This window comes from Dermacentor variabilis, chromosome 3, assembly GCF_050947875.1.
Source record: "Dermacentor variabilis isolate Ectoservices chromosome 3, ASM5094787v1, whole genome shotgun sequence".
In the NCBI taxonomy this organism is placed as follows: domain Eukaryota; kingdom Metazoa; phylum Arthropoda; class Arachnida; order Ixodida; family Ixodidae; genus Dermacentor; species Dermacentor variabilis.
In genome coordinates, this window is record NC_134570.1 from 129,148,420 (window position 1) to 129,173,306 (window position 24,887).

Sequence of the window (24,887 nt, forward strand, 5' to 3'; positions counted from 1 at the left end):
TATGATAGTGCTTATATTTGTTTATTTCACGTGTTTATTTTCACAACGCTTTGACATTAGTGCCGCAGGAATCTACTTAAGACCGGCGCAAAGAGAATCCAAGGCGGAGATTCCTTGCCGGTTCACTGCTTCAAAGTAAGGCAGTTCCACCTTCAGGCGATCGTAGTAAGCCTTGAGCTTTGGGTACTTCCCAGCGTCCAGGAAAGGCACCTGCGAATGAAACGACGAATCGGCATAATGTTTCTGGCCATAACGCGTTGCTATGAATACAATAATTTGGTGCCCTAAGTATGGGCACGTTCTGGGCAGATAAAGAGCCGAATCTATCTATCTATCTATCTATCTATCTATCTATCTATCTATCTATCTATCTATCTATCTATCTATCTATCTATCTATCTATCTATCTATCTATCTATCTATCTATCTATCTATCTATCTATCTATCTATCTATCTATCTATCTATCTATCTATCTATCTATCTATCTATCTATCTATCTATCTATCTATCTATCTATCTATCTATCTATCTATCTATCTATCTATCTATCTATCTATCTATCTATCTATCTATCTATCTATCTATCTATCTATCTATCTATCTATCTATCTATCTATCTATCTATCTATCTATCTATCTATCTATCTATCTATCTATCTATCTATCTATCTATCTATCTATCTATCTATCTATCTATCTATCTATCTATCTATCTATCTAGAGTAGCTTTCCCGCCAACTTTGCTACCTGGATATGTGCCACTTTGCAAGCGCAACTCCTCAATGAACATCTGTGACGTTCCCTGCTTATGAGCCAGTTGGTGTTTGCCAACTTTCCATCAACCTATTTTAAGCCTGCTTGGGTTCATGGGAATGTATGTCTCAGTGGTAATGAGTCACTCTTCAATAGCCAAAACATCATTAAACACTTTTTTTCATTCTGCGGCGAAATCAAACTCGCATCGTTCAAATTCAGACAATGTTGTCTGAATGTGGATTCACGCATCCTCCGCACGCAACTGTCGCGGCGGCGCCTTGAGGTAGCGTGGCGTGTCCCGAAGGGATCGCGAGCGAAGAACTCTGCTGCGCATGCGTGTCACAGATGAGTCGTCTTTGCAGCGGTAGTGCGGTGTCTGCCTACATTGCTTCAAGGCTAGTCGCATTAACGTCAACATTCATTTGGAGATGGGTTCTATACATTAGTTCACCACTGCGTACGATTCTCAACAATGGCTATCCTTTATACATTATCAGATGCGGTATTGAAGTTGAGCGTTTTCCATGGCACTTACTAGAAAGCAACAGTATAACCATCTGCCGACGCGCCAGGTGTATAACCGGGGCCGTAATCAGGGGAGCCAAGCTTTCTAGGCGCCTCATAAGTAGACGGCAAAACTTCTCACGGCGCTTCATTATGGTTGCCTGCGACCATAAGGTGTTTGAAAACGCTCTGTGCAGCTGTGAAAATTTATCAAGATTCATGGTGAAGAGTAGCAGGTCTCACAATCTCTATCTATCGCTGATGTGTAACCTTTCTGGCGCACATTTTTTAATTTCTTTGCTTCGAGGATCAATGGGCTTTACGTTATTAACGTCATACCGAGTTTTGCGCGCAGTCGCTGATCGGGAAAATACACATTATTTGATCAAGTGCCCGCAATGTCTTGGAATGCAAAGCCAAAGCTATTGCATTTCTTGTAAAATTTCTGGAACTCGGGTGGTAGCATATGACACCCACAGCTTAATGCTCTACGCCGAAATGATATAGCTATATTTGTTCTGTTTTAATTGAACATTGCATCGAAGTGAACTAATAAAGTTGATGATCACAGCGTTTTACTAAGAGCCATCGTCACTATTAAAACAAAAATACAGAGCAGCACGAAATTGTTGTGTCAGAAGATTACGCGAGAAAATTTGCGGTTCTTTTGATTTCTGACCATACGCATATATACAACAAAGCGCATTTGCAGTAGTTCAACAAGTGTATTTGCATCCATATTTTATCCCTGCAACAATCGAAAAAGAAAACGTATTCTGCTGTTTACAGTATTGTTCAATGAGAATGAAGACAACGTTATTGAAAAAAACGTATGCCCAATAACTCCGATATCCAATAATCCGATATGAAACATATGGGACCCTATATGAAGACACCTTTTTCCCATAACTCATAGCATGTTATTGCTTGTAGGATTTATGGGAAAAACGGCGTTTTCTGTAGGGTAAGGAATTACGACAATGTAGAAAATGTTTAAACGTTGAAGAAGTGTTGTGAGTATTGTGTCCTTGAGCAGCCACGTTTATGACTCAACCGAGTATAACCAGTTCGTTTCTGCATAGGACCTAACGCAGCCTCATGAATAGAATTTGAGGCGGCACTAAGCACTCCCTGATTAAAGTTTCATGCCTACAACAGTGTTTATACGATTGTGCAAATTTATTAAGTGGTGCATTAAAACATGTATGTATGTGTCATATAAAATAGTCACTGTGTGTGTGCCACAAGAAATTCAGTGATAACACTTTTGTTTCGAAAAATCAGACTGTATCACTTAGCTTACAGATTTGTGTGTAACAAAGCATGCTGCTATTCAACGCCGCAAATCATTCTTTGATGGGCCGTTTCTTCAAAGAATGCAGTGGGTTTCTGATCAAAGCAATTGTTTTGTTGCAGATTCATACTATGACGAAATCTTGGTAATAGGGATAACTTGCAAGCGCCGAGTATTGGGGTTCGTGCTTTTCACGCTGGTTTGGCATAAGGATAACGCAATATACTCTTACTTGCTTCTATGGTGCACACAAAGGAAAAGATTAACTTAGTCGAATGCTTGTGAATGATCTACCTTTAGCTTATCGGCAGCTAAGAGGGGTGGCAATGAACTCTAATTTCATTCAAAACTAATAACCCGCGAACACAGCGTGGTATTGAAGACAACAAAGCCGCCGCCAAGCAGTATTCAGAAATTGCACATAAAAGCAAGGGAAAGAGAGGGAGGTCAGCAGAGGATATCTCCGGTTGGCGCTACTTTGTAGCAGGGAAATGTGAAAAAGGTGTAAAAGATTTGAATCAAAGAATAAAGAAAGCAAAAGACGGAAAGAATGAAAGCGTCGACACGGTCTTGAAGGCGCAACATATCTGTAAAAATATCAATGCCCTACCCAGAATAAAACCTCATACAGCGCACAGTTACTGTTTGTCGTGCAATACGGTGCGCCTTAAGAAACGCAGGAGCGTCTTTCTAGTGCTTTGTGGTGACGTTCGTGCAGGCTTGTCCAGCTTGGTTGAGAGCGCTGCTCTTTGCCGATTGAAGCGAGGACACACGGACAGAAGGTGAACCAATGTTTCACTGCACTCGCCAAATTCAGAAACTGTGCTAACGGGCATTCAAATCGTTAAATAGTAGGCTGTTTGAAATCTTATTCCAAGCCGGATAGCAACAAGAAGGGCGGAGTCATATCGTGAGAGATCGGACGGAAGGCGAAGTTCTAGATCGGAGTCCAGAGGTATGAAGGCATCTGCTTGCAAATTCTGACGAAATTCACTTACTCAATGTTAGCTGACGTGCAAGCGCGCGAAGTTGTTTGGCTGCGTTCGATCGCGAAAGACAGCCGAAAACACAGCGGGTGCTATCGTGGCCAAAATTTATCTTAGCGCTTCAGTCCCACCGTATTCGATACCAGCCGCCACGATCGTAAATGCGCGGTGTTTACAGGGCGCCGGTAGATGTCTACCATGATTGCCTAACAGCATGGAATCCCCAGGCTGCCTCTTTCGATACTAATTTGTCAGTTTTCTTTCTGTTCGTCGTCACAGCAAAAACAAAATGGTAAATCAGCCATCCTTCACTGTCATCTCATGCTGAGATGAAGGTATAGGCAGTTTCTTTTAGTCATCATTGAAAACGGTTATTTGTTTCGACGCCGCTAAGCCTTTGGAAAAGGCCCGAAGCCGGGGAAGTTTGGCGCTTAACACTTAAAATAAGTGACAGTTTCCCATGCAGGACGGATCATTGACAGTCATGGCAAGGTTCAACGTCGCGCTTGGACTGTTTCGTCTCGGCCCTCTGCTTTGGGATTTATTCACATGTATCATGAATCATTATCCGCAGGGATGTTTGCTCTGCAGTCCGGCAATGACTTACAGAGAAGAACTGCATGCATTCTTAAATTTTTACTTTATTTTTTGTGCATTTGAATCATTGGGTATTGATTCTTCCTACAATTATTGCTTTTATTTTATACATTATTTCACCTTTCAAGCTCACTTGCTCTCTAGGAGTTGTGGTTGTAACTAGAAATGTACCGCACATTTCTTGTCGAATCGTCTACGTAGTGCGTACGAGACACGAGTTGCATGGGCAACAACGGTGTTTAAACTACACGCAGGTGAGACATATTGGTGTGACGCAGCACGAAAGTCAGCTCATACTGGCCAGAAGGAGCAGCGCCCTGGAAATTGCGGAATGCATATTGAATGCAAGGAATTCTTACATATGTTGTAATCTACATGCCGGGGCAGGCGCTTGTTTCGCAGGTTTTTGAACCTTTATTCCACCGGACAGCATAGCGTGACTTAGTCGTTTTCTGTCTAGATGTGGTGTACATATTGGTCGCTCTGCATTATACTAAAATCATTTAGAACCAATACCGAAAAATGCGTTCATGGCCTAATGGCTAAAATATTTTCCTTTTGCGCGAAAGGTCTTGTATTTGAATACGCCTGTTGGGCCATAATATTTATATTTAGTTATGCAAGTATACTTTCATATATTTAAACATCACGGCGACGACGACGCCAGCCACGAACTTTCGCTTGGAGCATCCACGTAATTGCTATCTCTGCAAAATGGCGCCGCAACACGCCACAGCGTTCACAAACAATAAATGCTACGGTGGCAACTTTTAGCTAACATTTGGCCCACTTTATCGACTCGGTGCCATCTCAGTAGCTCGTGGTGCCGATACTTCATTTCTTGCAGTTACGGCGAAAAGTACGCACCAGTTAACACCGCACCTGGCAGCCTGGGCATTTCTATACTAAGCAATCAGGGTACCGGCCAGGAGCCGTTCCGGTAAGCCTACGTGAGCCCGGTAATGTCCTTGCATTCGCAGGGTACTATGTTGGGAGAGTTGGTGCATTGCTAAGAGGGTTATTGTGGCGCAATATAAAATAATAGATGGCGCTCTTTGTGTCGTCTCTCTTTCCCTTCCATATTTTATTTTACATTGCGTCCCAATACCTTTATTAGCACTTCATTCGCCATTGTGACAGCTCGTGCTGACAAGAGCGGGACCGTAACGCTATGCTAAAGCTCCGTATTTTAAAAAAAGAGCTCGACGTATTGACCTCCATGCTGAAGCATTAATTGTTTCGTCCCTCAGACGGGAGATCTTGATCAACACGTCCTTGCAGGGGACGGAAAGTCAGGTATTCTAATCCGGTTAGTAGGTGGCTGTTCTGGTTTGTTCGCGATTCTGCAAGACCAGAGAGAATTTCCGCAAGCTCTCCATGTACAGAAATTTCTGACATTGTTTCTTCGGTAATCTATGGAACTTTACCGCAGCGCACCAGCGTACCTCAGTGGGCAGCGTTTCGATGAATTATGCTTCAGTTGGCCACTCGAAATTCAACAACTTGCAGTGAGCAACATGGAGAGATTACGCCCTTTTATTAGTATGCGTATTTACGGCATTTAGTCAAAAAGCCTTCACGGCGTTCTAATAGAATTTCGGTCAGTAATAAAACACTACTATATTGCAGCAGGAAAGTTACCAATAATTGCCATAAATACGCTTGTTATTAGAGCGAAGCCTCTCGATGTTGCTTACTGGAAGTGTTGTAAATTGGGGCCGACTTCCATATTGGTATTTCTAAGAATGCTGCCCACGAGTGTATCGCCAACATGAACGAACAAAAATGGAAAGAGAATCAAGTTATGTCCAGCTTTTCCGCATGTGCAATATCGTGTCATGCTTACATGCACCGCTAGAGTTGTTTGGTACCACCCCGTTGTACATTATAAAGAATATGTGTATAAGAAACATCTACTGCACAAATAAAATTTTAATCCTTGTTATTGCGGCTCGGCATATGGAGGTTACAGGCGACTGCAAAAGGTAGTTTGCATCACAACTTACCTCAAGAACAAGGGTGAGGTGAGCCACCAAGCTTAGGTCAGCGAGGCTAAGCTTATCACTGAGCACGTACTTTCCTTCACCCAGCACGTGCTCGAAGCCCTTGACCACGTTCTCCTCAAACTGTTCCACCTCCTCAGCGGTGGGCTTCTTCAAATCATAGAAACGCGGTCTCTGTAAAGAAACAGTAAACTTCTTCACCATCCCATTCGTGCATCACCATCGGCCGAATAGTAGTTTAACAATACAGAAAACATCTTGTGCGATATGACACTTCTCTGAAAGCAGTCCTTATTCATAACCAACGCATGTGGGCAGGGAAGCAAAACTGACAACGGTCCACGAGCGATGTGCCGCCCGAAACCAAGTTCAGAACAAGAAGCTCAGCTTGTTCTTAGTTATATTACTGGTACAATTATTGTGCTGTCTATATACACTCTCCTGCCCCCAGTATTTATCGAACAAAATGTTATCTCATGTAAAAAAAGATAGCAAAGCTCTTCTGGTAGCTGACGTTATACAAAACATTAAGGAAACACTACGAAAACAATTATTGCGGAAGCTCCCTAGTGAGACTCGTCAGATTGCGCGTAAGTATTCTTTCCAGAGGCTCATCTTTCAAACATAGGTCTCTCAGCTATCCGAACACATCCAGTCATATCATGACGATGATTTTGCATGGTTTCCTTCTTGTTTAATTATCTTTATTAACTTTTATTATCGCATAATTAGTCTGAGTAATAATAATTATGTTACTCAATAATTACTAAGATGAATATCTGTAGTTAGGTTAGGCCACTTATTAACCTGATCAATCCCGGCTAGACTTAAGGATTCTGTTGGCATGCCATCGAAATGGTACGTTATAATCTTAGCCACCCCTAATTCAGTTTGATTAGGTTTCATTATTTTGCCTTTTTTTGCTCCCTAATAGACTAGTTATTTAAACCTGGAATAACATTATTAGCTTCAATATTATAAGTAAGCCTCATCTAATCATTATTTCGGTTAAGTAATTTCATCGTAATTATTCTCCATTAGGCTTCCTTCACCTTCATTACAGTCCTACGAAGTCCTAGGCCTAATAAATTTCATGGCAATTAATCTTCTTTTAACAAGCTTACCAACTCGTAATACCTCGTCAGTGCTCATTGTGTATAGTAATAACCATAAATTTAGTAGTCATACGTTGTCAAAAAGCATTCCCAGATATACTCCCATATTACCTTATCTATACTTAAAGGGACACTAAAGTGAAAAATGATTTCTTCTGCATCAGTAAATTACCTTTCTAAAACACCAAATACACCACTCTTACGTTAAGACGTTTGGTAAGCCAGAAAAAGCGCAAGAACGAAACACGGGTGGCGACCCCTACTTAAGTTCCCGCACCTGGTGGCTGTGACGTCTTGGATTTTGATGGCATCTTCTAGAGCCTACTAATTTTATATAGCGGTACAGATTGACTACATTGTGTTCTAAAGAAACCAAATATTAAACATGACAAGTTTTCGGCACCTTTACTCAGCCAACGCAGCCCAAATGCGAAAATATACTTTGGAATCCCTGACGTCGCGCCGACGTACCGGCGCTAGGGTTTCGGCGCGAAATTAAAATACTGATACTTGGACCCTCATTTTCTCATCTAATAATCAAACTATTTTTTCGAAATGACTGCCTGCAAGGTTCTCAAACAATCCTTCATTTGTATAAACTGATTTATTGTCTCGCTTTAGTGTTCCTTTAAGGAGCGCATCGTGTCAGGCGTTACAGATAGATGGACGGACGGGCAGACTTCCGAGGGAAGTAGTTCTGGAATCATTACGCATTAGTAGTTCAGCGTGTTCATTATATTATCTTACATCGTCCTTCACGGCTTAGTAGAGGATGTGCATTTAGAGAGTGTACGGAAGCTGCGGTATTTCGCCAGAAAAATAACTGATTGTTATGAATCACCGAGCATGCGTTTTAACTCTAAAGTGTCTTTTCTTTCAGCTATAGTCATCAGCACAAACGTGAAGACGCAAGTTATAGAGCTTATCGCGGCTGCACAGGTACGACCATCGGTACCAGGCAGTTTCAAAGTGACAATTAACTCATAATGCGTGTTAGTAGACAGGTGATTGCGGTTGTAGGGAAGTACTCGAAGAGTACGTACTCGAAGTACGTCCCTGTACGCCAGGGGTGTCGGCGTCTGTGACACCGGAGAGCTGTCTTGGACTGTTGCTGACTATGAAATTTCAGTTAGAAGGGGGTGTATGAAACCTACATCTGGCAATGTTGTGAAAACGGCTTTCAAGGGACTCTTCCGCCGTGTTAGAAGTCACTCGTCTGCACTTCCCTTGGCGAGAGAGTCGCGTTTGCATTCAACCATCTTCTGCTCTTCGCTGGGATGCTTGCTGAGAGAGGTGCGTTGAAATGGCGCTGAGTTCACTTTCGCAGTTTGTTCTGGCTGTGGTTGCGGCGTTTGTGTGAAATATCTGGTGTTCCGTACGGTGGAACTTGAGCCAGGTGTTGACCCTGATCTGAAACTTTCTTATGCATCCGGCGACTGCCGCCATAAATTAATGGAAAAACACAACACGCAAGTGTAACTCGGGGGAACGGCAACACGGCAGACCTTGTTTGTTTCAAGTTCTTCCTTTTCCGCCGTCTCGTTTTCTGTCCATGCTTGCACCTCCGTGCTATGATTATCCCCTCCTGGCTAAACAGGGCTAGATTAACCAATCCTAGCAAAAATGGAAGTTATCACTCCTTTCTTCCCAGTCTGTGGAATTTCGTTACAGCGTGGAGTACAGCGAGAGAACGTCCTGAGTGTACTCGAGGGGATTCTTTGGGTTGCTTTTGTTCGGGAGGCTAGATAAATTCTAGATAATTCGGGAGGTGGGAGGCTAGATAAGCTATACAAAGCTTTTCTTTTTTAGTCCACTAGTTAAAAAATAGACGCCTATTACCCAAATACTCGTCCCCGTGACGTATGTTTCTCTTTTTCTCTATATACAATTGGGAGGCAGTGTTTTCTATGTAATCTACAAAAACACATATTTTTTTAGAAGTTAAGAAATTACCGAAAAAGCACAGTATTCAGTTTTTAAATGTCTGACCATTTTTCAGCGTATGAGGACATTTTCAAACTTGTTGCCAGCGCTAATGACGAAATATAAATTTAGAAACAATGTTTAGGGAGTATGCGAATTATGCAGCACATATAAAGCGGGCACAGGAAAAAGGACCGCTACAGGAAAAGATTTTAGCGAAAGAACTGCGGCATCTTATTCAGAAAAGCTGAGACCCAGCCACGTAAACAAAGCCTAAACACAGGTAAACATCACAGACTAGAAATGTTCTGGGACATCTTCCGGTGGCTGTAGCCTGTGGCGCCACCTGTAGGGATTACTTATTAGAGGGTCAATATTGGAAGCACCACTGTTGCACGCAGTTTTTTTTTTTTAGATTTAATTTCTTTATCAAATTTGCTTTAGGCTGTGGCACTTGTTTCCAGTATTGATGAGCATTGTTTGTATTTTAAAACATTCTACATCTATAGTTTCGTGCCTTGAACCATATTACTTCCTTTTTCTTTTCACCTGACGCCCACTGCAGCCAAAGCTTCGTATGAGGCTTCTTATTTGCAGAGAAAATTTGTCCGTAGTTGGAACTAAAGCGACGTAAATTAAAGTAGACAGGTGTGTATTTTATCTTTCTGCATCACTTTAGATGGTAGCATGGTATTCCACTGCTCCTTTTATCGGGGCTTGACCAAACAGCCCTGATGGTTAATGGAAGAATTGACATGAGTAAAATTTAGAGATACAAGGGGGGGGGGGAGGTGTCCATAAAAACTAGGGGTCGTCTATAGAACCCTTTGGCGTGTGTAGGGAAGTCATCGGTTGTGTGGGCCTTTGACAACGCCACACGTCGTTGCCGAAAGCCACGTCGCTTCGTTTTCAACGACGCTGAAAAAGCACTCATGCGCAACGCGGACACGCGCCACGTTGAAAAGGAAGAAGACGGCGGCGGCATATGACCATGGAGCCATGTGTTGAGGTCACCGCAGTAACGACGAGACGGTTTTTCTTACAATTCAGAGTGCATATGTCCGAGAACGCTAGTACGATCAATTAAGACTTAACGCCGCACACGTTACAAGGAGCGCGCACTTGTTCCCAATAATTCGACCCCATACACGGTGACTGAGTGCATGCCAAGCGGAATGAGAAGCGCGCATGTATTGGCAGATGTGCGTCCAGAAGCCTTCAAAGCATGCTTCAAACCATTAGCAAGTTCCTGCTGTCGCGCGTGCGGCTTAGCCCTGACCCCCATTCTCTGTGGGCTATTTGTATATAGCCGCTATGCGTGAAGGAAAAGCGTGTGGCCAACACGTAATTGTCTCGTCTATTGTTGGAACAAAGCGTACAGCAAAGGGGGGGGGGGGGACTCTACTAAAACACCGAGCTTGTTACGATTCTTCAGTTATTAAAAAAGAAAACGGCAATTTCTGATGGTTTCAGCGCACGGCGTTTGTGTAATGGGGCCAAGGATTGGGAGTATTGGAGTGAAGCGAAAGAGAATTTGCGCGCATACACAGCAACGCGTTACTATAAAAACTGTAAACTTCATTCGGCTACGCTTATAGCCGTTATTATTATCTCAGGTGCTCACCTGAGGTCTCCGCGCTGAAGCATACCGTGTGTTACAGTGAAGCGAAGAGAAAATTTGTTATAAAACGTGGAAACCCCACTGGGCCATGGTTGTAGTCTCTATTATTATCTTAGGTATGCACCTGAGGCCTTCGGCTGCCGGTATTATTTTTCTTTTCGCTTGCTATACAAAGTCACCGCAGCGCATATAAGTATTGTGGAGAAGCTTTTAAAAGCACATTCACCATCATGAAATGCGTTCCTTTTTGTACGTCTTTTTACTCTAAATCACGAAGTAGGCTTCTTGGCACAATAAAAACATGCAAGTCTACTGTGGCTCATGAGGACAAAGCTCTGCAACGTTATACGTTTGGATGAAAGCATCTTCATTTAACGCACTTCTGCACACACATACAAGGCACTCAAGCTTACTTCAGCATGTATTGAGAAATAAGAGCAAATTAGGAAGTGCTTCCCTGTCAGTACACGGTTTCTTGTAGACAAGTTGAGCGATCTCCGAGTTATAAGACCAGGGATAGAACCAATATGCTACCATCAAGTGGATAACCTCTCCACTTGCTTTGTTCTGTCAGGTGGTTTCTCTGAGGTCTCTCGTTAGCGTATCAGATGTGGGCCAAGTATTTCCGCTTGCGCTCTTTACCACAAGGCATTATGGAATCCTCTACACTTCTTCAGATTATATACTTTGCTTGAATAAGCATTCGTTTAAAAAAAATTGTGTCTAAACAATGCCAATTAAGCCAAGACATGTTCCTATATTTACGAGATGAGGAATTTCTGAAGACTCTGCTCCTGTTTCTGCTTCCATTTTATGGAAGCTGTTACGCGTAATTTTGATCTGGTAGGTATTGTTCTTCTTTTCCTTGGGGAAGGGGGGGGAGGGGGGCTTATACCCATTTGATCATGTTGAATTGCTTTGAATACCTTCTCCACAATACTTCTATGCATTGCAGTGAAATTCTATAACAAGCAAAGAAAAAAAATGGCGCCAAGGAGGACTCAGGTGCGCATCAGAGTTAATAATGTAGTCTACAACCGTGGGAACAGTGGGTTACCAGTTTTTATAACATGTTGCTTACACTTAGTACACGCCCAAATTCTCTCTTCGTATCAATGCAACACACTGTATGGCTTCAGCGCGGGGGCATCAGGTGAGCTTCTGAGATAATACAGGCTAGACGCGCGGAGAAGTGAGGTTTATAGTATGTATTATAAAGCATTGCTTACACTGCGTATGCGCGTAAATTCTCACTCGCTTAACTGCAATACACTACATGTTCGCCGAATTACATAAGTGCCGTGCGTTGAAGCTATCAGAAATAAGTTTTCTGTTTTTTTATAACTCAAAAATCGTAGCAAGCTCGGTGTTTTACTAGAGCTTCTCCCTTGATCTACGCTTCACTCCAATAAGAGATGAGACAATTACGTGTTGGCCACGCGCTTTTCCTTCACGCATAGCCGGTACAAGAAAATCATATCCCACGAAGAATGGGGTGTCAGAGCTAAGCGGGACAGCAGGAAAGTGCTTATGGTTTGAAACACGCTTTTAATGCCTATGGACGTAGATCTGCAAATATATGCGCGCTTATCGTTCCTCGTGGCATGCACTAAGAACCTGTGTGCGGCGTTGAATTATGTTGGAGAAGGATGCGCTCCGCGTAACGTATGCGGCGTTAAGTCTTGCCTAATCTACTAGCGTTCTCGGAAATAAGCACTCTGAACTGTAAGAAAGACTTACCGTGTCGTCGTTATTGCTGTAGACTCAACACATGGCTCCGTGATCATGCCGCCGCCGTCTTCTTCCTTGTCGCTGTGGTGCGCGTCCACGTTCTGCATGAATGTTTTTTTCCAGCGTCACTGACAACGCAGCGACGCGGCTTTCCGCACCGAGGCGTGGGGTTGTCAAAGGCCTGAACACAACCATTGCGCAACGTTGCACAAGTGTTTCTTGAAGCATTTCAAGTAGCTTCACGTGCTTCGGATGCGCCAAAAAGCAAGTGATGCGTGCTCCTATCACCAAATGGGGGTCAGTGCCCACTGCTACACCGCGCTCACCGCGACGGTAGCTCAGCGTCGGAGCGTAAACAAAAAGTCTCGGAGGCAACGTCGGAGCCCTCGGCCCTAGTTGTTGCCATGCTAGTGGAAGTGGCCTGTGGCGAGAGCGAATAAGCGTGCACCCCGGCGGCCAGGGGTCATGTTTTCCTTATGCGCCTCCAGGCGCAGGGGCGGCTGTGGGGCCACACAAGCGGCGCTGCTATCTCCATCGGGATAAAGCCCCTTGTTACGTTTCGCCTACGACGCGCGGTTTAGCCGGCGCGGATGCAACGGACGCCGGGGCTTCGTTCAAAGCGGCAGACATTTTGGCCCGTTCGGTGCCGCCGCTACGCCTCCCTGCCAAGCGCGTCCAGGCATGTTCCAATGCCACGTGTCTTCATGTGCGTGTGTGAGTGTATGTGCATATTGGTGCCCACGCTTGTCGAAGCGCGGCAGCCGGGGAGAGGAGCTCCCAACAACTGTGAAGCAAGGGGGTCCGAGCGGCGCCGACACGACGGCTGCTCCTCCTTCTCTTCCCATTGTGCCCACGCTTGTCGAAGCGCGGCAGCCGGGGAGAGGAGCTCCCAACAACTGTGAAGCAAGGGGGTCCGAGCGGCGCCGACACGACGGCTGCTCCTCCTTCTCTTCCCATTGTGCCCACGCTTGTCGAAGCGCGGCAGCCGGGGAGAGGAGCTCCCAACAACTGTGAAGCAAGGGGGATCCGAGTGGCGCCGACACGTCGCTGCGCCACCTTATCCCATTGTTCCCGAGCGGCACAGTCACGTGCTCGTCTATAGAGGGGTTCCTTCTTGCCCTCAACTGCGAGAGTATAAAAGCAGCTGCCCCCGGACGCCAAGAGGGCTCCGATTTCTTCTGTTGAGTAACGTGCACTCCCGTCTCTCTACTTCGGTCGACCTGACCGCCAACTCTTTGCGATGTTAGAATAAACAAGTTGTTTTATTGTTACCAGTCGACTCATGCTTTGCCGGGACCTTCGGATGCTTCCAGTTGTACCCCAGGCCGCCAGGGCAACGCTACCCTTGGGGCTTGCGACCCAGGTGCAACAACGGGCGTCAGCGCCGAGTTCCCAACAACTCGTGCCAGCGGCGAGATTACAACACCCTACATCGGGCGCCTGCTCTGAGGGTGCACCGAGTGACACCAATCTTCGCCTTCGCTCTCGGGTGGTTAATTCACGCGCTTGAGAAATTTCAAGTGCGGTGTTCGGCTGTTTCGCGGCTGATGGTCAGCTGGAAAGTGGGTTCGTCAGTGCGCGCTAGCGCAAAGCCCCTGAACTTGGGGACTTTACGCTTGCCTTCCTTTCCGCATCAGGTCGTGTTCGGCCGTTCGGCTAAGCGCACGGAACGTGTGCCTGGCAGCGTCCGATTTGGTTTCACGTTTCGTGTTTACGTGCGCCTCGCGCCCGTCTGTGCCGCGCTTCCGTGCTTGGCGTTTGAACGGACGGCGCAAGTGTATGCAGAGTCTCGACGAAAGACGCCATGCAAAGGCATTGGTGCCTAGCAGTACCAAGTAAACAGCCACCACTTTGTTGGTGTCAACGCCCGCCCTGACTAATGTTCCATCATCGTTTAAGGTGAAAGTGCAACTAGGCTCACATTGCCGAATCCGTCCGAACCTGCCAGCCGTGGCCGGAAGCCGTCCGCCGCCGTCGTGCCGAGAACTACTATCAGCACTGCGAACAAAGCAAAATGTAAGCGCCGTCCTGTGCACTGGCCATCAGCTGCGAAACATTCGAACGTCACTCTTAAAATTTATGAAGCGCGTGACGGCCACACGAGAGTGAGGGCGAAGATTTGCATCACTCGGTGCACCCTCAAAGCGGGCACCGGATGCAGATAACAGCGCCGCGGTGTGGCCCCGCAGCCGCTCCTGCGACCGAAGGCGTTATTCGCGTATTTTTTATTGCAACTGCACTTGACTCATCGAGCGTTCCAGCGTAATCGCTGGCGCTCGCACAACTTCTTAGATGCACAACACTATTCGCATCCTGCATGCAATCGGATTATAAAAAAATTCGGGGACAACTAAGACAACAGATAGAATCGGCTACGAGAATCGAGAATTTTCAGATGTGTGCAGGCCGCAACTTGTATACACTATACACTGATCAACTTGTATACACGTATACACTGATCCTAAATCCACAAGCAAAATGTTCCATGTATGGAGCTAGAAATGGTGTGGGTCCTTACAAGGAAGCAACGAACAGGCAAGGTAATGAATATACCAGGTAATTCTGCGATTACGCTACAGTAGAGGTGGGTGAATGTAATCATTTTCGAATACCAACAGTATACGAAGAGTAAGTACAGAATATGGAATCGAATATAGGATAGTCAAGCGCAGGCGCATATATTCGCAGCATAAATATTTATTTCGCTCGAGTCAGCTATCACGCTTGTACTGAATAGTTAAAAATTGAAGCCAACCATCACGGACATTTGGAATCTGTCCAACCACACGATCAGTATTTGTTGATAAAGTAACTGAACTAATAGGATCTGAGCATTTTTAATACCGAATGGCACATTTTCCAAGAATGAATGGTTGCTTTATGCTTTATCTTTCAAAAAATAAAAAATAAACCGTTATGGAAAGGAGATCAGAAGTTGTTGATAATAGAAGAGAAAAAGCGGATGAAGAATTTGCGTGCCGCCGGAACTGTCAAAGGGTCTGTACAAGGGAAACGGCAGTGCATGCTTAAAGCGTAAAAGACAAAAAGATAAGCATGTTACGTTACAAAACTGCCAGAAACATTACGTAAGATTACAAGCAAAAGTTACAAGTTTTAGTGTTGAATTTCGCCGAGAAGCTCAAAGCAAAGCTTGTTTTAACTATTTTCTTTTTGCATTGCATGAAAAGTTCTTTTTTTCCGTATGAAAACTTCCTATCCTTTGCTTATTTGGAGGAGAACAGTTATTTCGTTAGTTTCTATGTTAGAAAACATTGAATAGATTATTTTGAAACATGAGTGCGAGTAGTTCATGCCTAATGTTATATGCGTAGTCAAAACTAATCACCTATCCCAAGGCTACAACAAAGAAAACAATAATAACTTTTAAAAGGTATAACAAAGGAAAGTGACAAAAAAACTGAAGAATGTATAGCACAGACCGATGACAGCACCTAAAGAGAACATGAAAAATGAGTATCCCTATACTTCAGGCCACTAATCGTGATAGAATGCCTATTTTAACTCACCAAGAACTTGAAATAGTTTGGTTGAACGGTGCTTGTTATCGTGGCGAGAGCTTGGTCGATACGAGCACGGGCCCTGGGGCAGTTGGGGTAGAGCTCGTTGTCGGGGGCGTGCTTTCTCAGCAGATAATAGCAGATAGCCGAACTGCGGAGGAAAAAAGACCACCAACGATTACAAGACTGCCTAATGCGAAATTTGAACGCCGCTCTGTCCGTGTTTTCGTTTCGCGATATATTGAGGCAAAGAAATTGAGAGAGACATGTGCCAGAGTTGGCACTCAGCGAAAATCTGATGCGCGGGTCAATGACGTCGGCTTTTATACATGACTTGTCGAAGGTTCTAGGGAAATTGCTGATGCTGTTTGACCCAATTCCACAAAATGCCACAAAATTCACGTCGGAAATGCAATCGGATTACCAAGCAATCGCAAACCGTGACAACCCAAACAAGCCCAAGCGAGACCAAACCAAACAAGCGCGAGCAATAGCTGATGCGAGCAGATGATAGCACGAAACTAGCGGTCCGGCTGAGACGAAGATACGACTACGCATCGAGCGGTCGGGCACTTCCGCATGAAACCAGATTGACTGAAGGGGCCGCTACGATTGCTCTCTGCCATTGGCGGCTAGCGTCTTTTTTCATCTGCCTCTCCGCGTTCGCTCTTTTGTTCGTCCGTTCGGTTGCGTGGAGGCCGACGTCGCCGCTCACCGCAGAGACGGGTGCTTATAGGCCGAACTACACGTACGCGTGCGCGCGAGCCTCACGCATGCGCAGATGGTGCATGGCAGATCGTACGCGTCGAAGCGCGGCGCAAGCACAGATATGTTTACGCACGCTCGAAAGTAGCGGTGTCCAATGTGCGACACCCATGGCTCCCGCTTCAGCGTGACTTCTCGTGGTGGCTCCGTTCTCACTCGCGTTGATTGCCAGGGACTATTGAAATGAGCTTTCGCTTTCTCTAAGCTCACCTGAAACATTAGGTAGGAGCGCCTTGCGCGTGCAATTTGCGAGATCCTTCTGCGATTGTGACGCGCGTAAGCCTAACGGGACGCGTTCGCATAGCAATAGAGAGTTTTAGCAGACCGTTTACGGTCCGCTCCGCTCAGACCGGCCTATCACAACAATTCGCACGCAGCCGCTTAGCAAAACGCTACCGGGAACTCTGACGCGCGTGCGCACAGCACACATATCGGCAGCGGAACGTGGGACGCTGACCACGTTCCGCTAGGAACCCGATTTAGCGGTGCGTCAGGGAGCGTGTAGTTGCTTTCGTAATCGTTTTACCGCCAACCTTAGAGCACGTCAGTGACGTACGTCTCTGGGAGACGCGCTTGTTAGATAAGCGCAATCGATGCATTCTATGCAGCCACCGGTGCGCGTGAAACGTGTGCGGAGCGGAGCGAAAGCAAACGCTCTGCTACAACTGTCTAATAACAGGATTATGGTGGCCGACCCACCCATAAAGAAACACATAAAAGGGCGACTCGTCTGAAGCGTATTTGCCCTCTGCTCCGTACCATGATTCCAAAATGGCGCTGCACTCAGTACAATGGTTGTCTGCGGCGCGTGTCGTGTGGTACTTGTGGCAGGCGGCACGCAACCAATAAAGCGCGCAGAGTAAAATACTTCCATCTGTAGACGTCAGTTTGTTCAATGAGGACATACAAGTCTCTGTTATTGCGTGTTTGCTAGTTGCTAAGATATGATGACGCTTTTACGACGAAAATGTAAGCGGCATGTTTAGGGGTACCTCATCTCCGATGGCGAATAAGAGTCCGCCCCAAATTGTGGTGGTATTTCTGCTTCAGAAAAGATCAACAAGCACATTTATTTCTTCGCTCTGAACTGTAGATCACGGTTGCCTAAAGCAGCTTTGTTCTATCTCTGAAAAGGGCAGTAGCGCACACCGGTTGTTGGTGAAGGACACTTTAAGGTACAGTTCCTGAAGCGTGATTGTGCCCATGTTGTGGACTAAGAAATGTTTACCACAGATGCAATAATATGGTGCTTCCGCTAATGTCTGCAATATGATGCCCGAGAAAGGAAGAAAGAACATTTTTCGGACTATGATCCCACAAAGTGATTATGACGGCAAACCCTAGGAGAGATCAGAGCAACAAGCTGCAAATGAACCCTGCGCAAATTACAACGTCAAGACGTGCCTGCGCTTGTCAACGTGACAACTTGTCGACGTGTCAATGTGCCGGCGCTGGCGGAGCTTTTCATCGCGTACGTGTTGCATCATGCTCGGTCACTGAATCTGGAAGTGGAAAGCTCCACGCTGCTGTATTTTCTCTTTGAGAAAAATTACGTTTTGACATCACACTCAATAAAGCTTCCTTGCCTTTGCGTTCTCGTACGTTGAACTAAAAGTGCTGAAGAGACGCCCACAAAGGGTCCCGCAAAGGTGCTTGTGTTTACCGTACGTTAGGCGACAAAGGCGATTCTAAAACCGTTCTAAATCTTCTCCACGCTGGTATAGGTGCTCTGGCTGTATCACAGAAACACGAAAAGATGTCTACCAAGTCAAAAATATGAGACAACTAGAAGCGAGCTGGAGCGCGCGTTGTAGGTTCTTAACGCCATTACTCAGGAGGTGCGGCAAACGCAAGGCGCGTGGGCGTCAGCTTTCGCACGCCGGCAAGCGCACGTGTAGTTTGGTCTTAAGAGCTGCCTTCGAAAAGATCACGCATTCAAACAGAGTATCAGAGGCAGACGTAAGACCAGCCACCTTCATGCGAACTGCGTGAGCTGGCATGTGATAGCATCGCTGTAAAAACCTGCTGCAGGTTCTTTGGTAGCGTATCATTTGGAAGCTTACAACCAGTAAACGAAGATACATCTGCGGCTACTAAATTACGATGTGCTCATTACCACTTCAGTGAACGAAAAATATTTCTGTCCCAATTTTGTTCGTGTATTCATGTTTCCTGCAGTCACGCATGCTGCCAATATAATTTCTAAAATTCACAATCCAAATTCAAATATAAGCCCGATACAGTTAAAAAAAATATTTCAATACGTAATAGAAACCGCGACACGATAATCGCCAGCAGTCATAGTCGCGTAACCAAGGTAACTCCACATTCAGCCGAAGAGACATTGCGGTGATTCCCTGCCCGTGGTTTGTTTCCGTTCCATGCAGCTTAATTCAGTGTTTCTATCGTACAGTTTTGTTCAACACTTTTATGGTTACACTGAAGAGGAAGGAATATCGCTGCATTCCTAATGAAACATTGAAACAAGAATATGCAGTCAAGCGGACTGCTGGTCAAAAAACACAAGAAGATATTGAACGGCCACTCCTACAGTATCTACTTCTTGCTTCCCTTGTTCTTGCACACGGTTTTCAATAAGGGACACTGAGCCAAAGCGTTGTTAGGAAATTTTTTTTCAGAGCGTTAAGTTTGGAAGCTCTAATAGTATTTAGCGGCCACCGACATACCCCAAGACGTATGTGTTGGATCTTACCTTTCGTATACAATGAAGCCATCATCAGAGAAGGTAGGAACCCTGTGGAAGGGATTCATCTGCAAGAAACACAAAATAATGACATATGAATAGCTTGCGCTATTCCACAGATTGTTTATAAACATTGTAGGGCCCGAATGCTTCCTTGCTGTTCCAGTGAGCAGTATAGATATGTTTATGGGTATTGCGACTAGTGAAAATACATACTCATGAATAAATGAGACCACTAATTATGTTTTTAATGTCCTGCACTGGAAAACGACACTTTGTGCTCTCCTTTATAATAGTAAACCAAAATGTGGTGAGAGCACGTGATGCCTAATAAATATTTAGGTCCCGATGTTATTGCATATTACCTAGTCGTTTTGGAACATAAGAAGCAGAGCAGGAGGAACGATAGTATTCGACTGACTTTGCTCGAAAAAACTAAACACACTAAGAGCCGAAAACAGAAAAAGGCGCATGTGAAGCATATAGCCGCTGGCAGAGGCATTAAAATTCCTAATTTGGCAGTGTGGCAGGCATTGTGTGCCTACCATTATTTACCGAGTGGTCACTTAAGCTCACCGCAATTGTGAAAACTACCTTTGGCAGACAGCCTAATTACATTGCTTGAGCTGGAATATATAAAGCTGGACATTACTTGCACGAGAAATTCAAACACATATTCAACTAATTAGCGTGCATTCATTAGTTATCTTAATAATTACTTACCTTACGGCAGATATGAATATTTATTAATTGTACCCGGTGAGCTTGCTAAGCGTATCCATATAGCAAGAATTCGCATGATGAGGCCAGTTTCCAGATGTTCATTGCCAAATGCGTGACGAAACACATGGGCGCCCCATTCGATTTTGAGCTTCAATGCATAAAAGAGCATTTTGTTAAAGAAGTAAGTGGAAACACAGTGCATATTTACCGCGAGTTTCATGGTGCCTCTCTCGAAACCATGCAATAGTCAAATTTTTTTTTTGTAAATTGATACGCTTTTGGTACAATTCCTAAATAGCAATATGAGCCGTAAAGTAATTAGGAGGCTAATTGTTATATTTTCATCAAATAGGTGATTATGCGCTTCGATTTATCATGCAGGTAATGTCCATCTCTTTGCATATTCCTGCTCTAGGAATAGAATTATGACGTCTACCACAAGCGAGTTTAAAAAATGTGTTAAAGCTTGAAATTTTTACCCAGTAGAAGCTACCTCTCTTAAAATAACATGCATCATATACTGACATGCGTTTCTGACTGTTATGCTTTTATAGAACACAGCCCCTTCAAGTAAATCTGCAGACGTGCTTTCTTTTACAACAATTTTGAAGTTGTTCCGTCCCTGCTGGTGCTTGTATATCCGCCAGGACACTCTGAGTCATGCAATAACGGACCTTCCGGTCCCTCCAATGCAACAATTTACGCAAGGTAGAGGTACGCGGTAAGGTGCAAATTTACAGCGCATAACAAGACACCGGACTTTATTATGACGATGATGGCGGCTGTGATGACCTGAAAGACTGCGAAATACTCATTACAGAGCATTGTCTGAAAAGTGGGCGCTACGGGGAAAATACGTTATCTCCATATTTTCAAGCTTTGTATAAATACATCTTTTTTTATTTTCATTTAATGACCACTGGAAACACAAATGCTGTTAAGCTGTGAAAATAAAGCAATCTAGCAAATCGCAGTTATAAATTTCAAGTGCTGCAACAGCTCGCGCGCTTAGGGCAAAGCAACGGGGGCTTCTCTGCATGCGAGGGAGGAGTTTTCCTCCTACCACTTGATTGGGCCTGGCGAGGATCCTAAAATCATATGAAACAAGTTCATATGATTGATTGTTGATTGATTGATTGTTGTTGACTGATTGTTGTGGGAAGGAGCTGCCAATGAGAGGCACTGCACGTCACCTTTAAAGCTAGTTACCAGCCAGGGCTCACGGGACTTGCTGGGTACCAAACGAAAGCAGTTGAAAGAAATTAAAAGCTCAAGCGCACTACAGTGAAGTAACGGCGAACTAATATGCCTGTGTTTGAACGAAGTCGGCGCATCAAGCACATGAGTTTGTCGGAATAGGTTGACGCTTGGAAATTGCAGGCGCCCTTCAACACGTGCCTCGTGGGCACACCCGAGAACAGCAAAATTTAAAACACCCAATTAACATTGATTGAAAGCGTCGGTCACTCCTATGTAGTAAAATAATTTACAAAAAAACTGCCGTAGAAACTTTGCGTTCATATGAAAACCACAGTAATCGGGCATCAGGCCACCTGTCAATGCCTCGATATCCGGCGACATCATGAGGTCAGATTTCCCATGGCAAACTTAGTGCGCTCCTTTTAGGACAGCCGTGAAAGGTGAGGACGGCGTCATGGAAACAAAGGGCAAACCGTTGCAACTTCTCCTGGCCGATCCATGCCATACTGGCTTGTCGATTTGTTTAAGACGAATGATGCATACCAACTAGGTCGGCCTTCTAAGATTCTTTTACATTTGCGCCGGTGCTGTCAGGTGTTGTTGTGACTTGTCCACGAGCGTCCGCACCTACGATGTAAAACCCAATGGTCAAAGTAAAGAATTAGCGATTGGGCGGCGCTCTTAGCTGTGTTTGCGGAACGCTCTAGCAGTGCGTATGATAGCGCATTGAACTAGTGTTACCATGCAAGGACTGTTTACCAGCAAATTTGTTGATTATAACATCAAATTATGGTGTTTTATAGGGCAAACCCACGACATGAATGAGGTATGCCGTAGTGGGGCTCCCAAATCAATTTTGACCACCTGGGGCCCTATAACGTAAAACTGTTCCAATCTGTTTTTATTTCCATCTCCTGACGTCACATTGACGTAACCAGCGACACAAGCTTCGGGAGGTAACCTGCAGCGTTGTTTGAAAAGCCGAATTAACCGCACTCCTCGTTTAAAGGAGGTCACTTTTTTTTTTGCCTTCCAAGCGAACAGTATTGCCTGCACTGAACAGTTTTTCTTATTTAATTGGGTGATACGAGGCGACGACAAGGCTAAAGGGGAGAGGATTTCTATGTGGCCGAGCCAGCGCGCTGAAAATATTTAACCGGATGAAGAGGGTGGTGCCGGCGTCTGCGATTGGCCCGTTTTGCCTTATTTTAGCTTGAGGTGGCTGGTCGAAAATCGCGGCGGCGTGCAACGGAGAGTCAGAAATGCCGCTAAGACGGATCCTCAGCAAAGAAGAGTTGGCGGAGCGACGTCGAAAAGGTGCCGAAAGTGCTCGAAAACATCACATAGACACGCCAAGTTTTATTATACACAAATAAACGCATGTTCCCGGCAGGTGCGAGCGGCCAGTACCTGAGAGGCACTGTCCGGCATACTAATGCATTTGTAACGCCTGCCTGTCACTTTGACGCGGTGAGTTTTCGTGGTTTTGTGACATTGCGTGAAAGGCAAGTGAAGTGGGCGCGGCCCGAAAATTTCCGACCAATAGCAGAGGGTTATTGGCAAAAAGGCGTCGAATCAGAAATAACTATTTTTCTTTCGTTCGGTTCGATCATGCATGATCGGTGTGTACACGTCATATTAGATGGGGAGTTATCGCGGTTTGCGTGACGTATTTTGACAGACAGGCGCAGTGCGGGTGGCCCGAAAATTTTTTGACCAATTATGGAGGGCTGATAGCAGAATTGGAATAGAAAAGTTTGGAATAGCTTTACGTTTAGCGCCCCTGGTGTTCTTTAACTCGTACCCAATACACGGTACACAGCTTTCATTTTTTTTTTTGCATCACGTCCCCATCGAAATGCTACCCTCTTGGCGGGAATTTGATGCCACGGTCCTTCGGCTTACCACCGCAAAGCCACTGCACCACACCTGCGGGTCGACTACTTTGATGTAAATGCTGAATAGCGTACGCTCCGTTTGCTTCGGTAGGCTGTTGCGCTTCTAATGAAAATATGCTAGAAAGTAGCGTTTGCGCTTTCACCTAGCCATAATGTTAGGCAAGGCCTGTACAAGTGGATTTGCCAAGGGAATTGTTGAGTTCGCGAAAATTCTTTGCGGATTGGTTCATGGCCTCCGAATGAGCGTGGGTTCAAGTGTTCCTTGCGTAAATTTTCACAAGACAAGTTTCACAAAATAAACAAATGGAATACCTCTTGTGAAGCCAAAAGTCAATATCGGAGGGGCCCAGCTTCGATGTATTGGTCATATAATACACAGCAAAGCAAATGTGTCGCTTCTTATGCTATAAAAAAAAAAACTTCAACTCTAAGGCGATGATAGATGGCAAGCCCCTGTTTGACACAGCAGCGAAGGTTTTGCTGCATAGAATTTAGTAATGCACTTTCATTGTTGGCTTAGATTGACTTATTATGTATTGTGATTGCGTCCGCAATAAATGCACGTTTTAAACGAATTAAATTTTGTGCAAGACATGCACGACTAAATGAAATTACGCGAAGGCTTCTTCGTCACTTGTGTGTTTCTGTCGGCCAACGCAGGCTCCTACGAAACAAGGACCGCTGCCAAGTTTGGCACTCGGCGCCATTTTGGCAGCGCCGCGGCCGTTAACAACAGATAGCTTTAGATTAGGGGACGCAAACGGCTTGCGTACACACGAACTAGCGGCCACGGTGCTGCGCATGCACAGTACCGTCGCCCCTAGTTCTTGCGTTCGCAAGCCGCTTGCGTCCCCTGATCTAAAATTATCCAATGATCAGCGTTGACCGATGCCAACGCACGCAGACAACGCCCACTGGTCCGGCGAGCCGACCCACCCAACCCACCTTGAGGTATTCCGGCGACATGTGCTCGCGCTTGAAAGTGTCCACGGTCTTCAGCTCCAAGTCGACGCCGATGTGCTTCGCCAGCATCCGCACCAAGGCGCACGGTGGGCTGCCGTAGAGGTTGTACATGGTGTAAGGCATCGCGCTGGGGTGGGTGGTGCTGTGCACGAGGCAAATGCTCCAAAATGGTTGCTGGCGTTCCGCGCGATAGCCGGTGCCTGCTCCGTTCTCGTTCTGTTCCAGAGGAGCTGTGGCTCTCGTTGCCGTCCTCGGGGGAAGGGGACGTCGGCGTGGCTTGCCCGGCGACGCCCTCACCCACCGCTTCCGCCGAAGTGCCGCCGTAGCGGGCAAGGTCGCTTCGGCGGACGGTAATTTTCTCCCTTTCCTCGCGGGTGCGAGTACAAGGGGGAGAGCATGGTCGCTGTACAAGACAGGCAGCCGAAGTTTGCTGAGCTGCAAGCGGACGCTCTCTCACAGCCGCTTCTGTGCAGGGCTGTCCAAGGCTGCACTTGTTGAAGTTAGGTGAAAGGTCCCTGTGATTACACCCGGCCCATCTCGTCAAACACAGACAGAAACACGCACACGCAGACACATGCAGATAC

General features: G+C 45.5%; 1 protein-coding gene across 1 annotated transcript; it reads right to left on the reverse strand.

Annotated features, from left to right (window-relative positions):
* On the reverse strand, window positions 1-24,601 carry LOC142576279 (glutathione S-transferase 1-like). Its single transcript, XM_075686333.1, has 5 exons — window positions 24,286-24,601; window positions 19,529-19,587; window positions 16,060-16,201; window positions 6,146-6,316; window positions 1-210 (listed from the first exon to the last, which is right to left on the reverse strand). Exons 1-5 carry the CDS (start codon window positions 24,424-24,426, stop codon window positions 73-75), a joined length of 651 nt encoding a protein of 216 aa, XP_075542448.1. The 5' UTR covers window positions 24,427-24,601; the 3' UTR covers window positions 1-72.
* Between the last annotated feature and the right edge of the window lie 286 nt (window positions 24,602-24,887).

What these genes read in the sequence shown, in the direction of transcription:
- LOC142576279 (XM_075686333.1), bottom strand. Translation starts at nt 24,426, where the DNA reads ATGCCTTACACCATGTACAACCTCTACGGCAGCCCACCGTGCGCCTTG. An exon ending in TGTCGCCGGAATACCTCAAG is followed by an intron (nt 19,588 to 24,285) that starts GTGGGTTGGGTG and finishes TGTTTCTTGCAG; the next exon opens with ATGAATCCCTTCCACAGGGT. An exon ending in CAAACTATTTCAAGTTCTTG is followed by an intron (nt 6,317 to 16,059) that starts GTGAGTTAAAAT and finishes GTTTCTTTACAG; the next exon opens with AGACCGCGTTTCTATGATTT.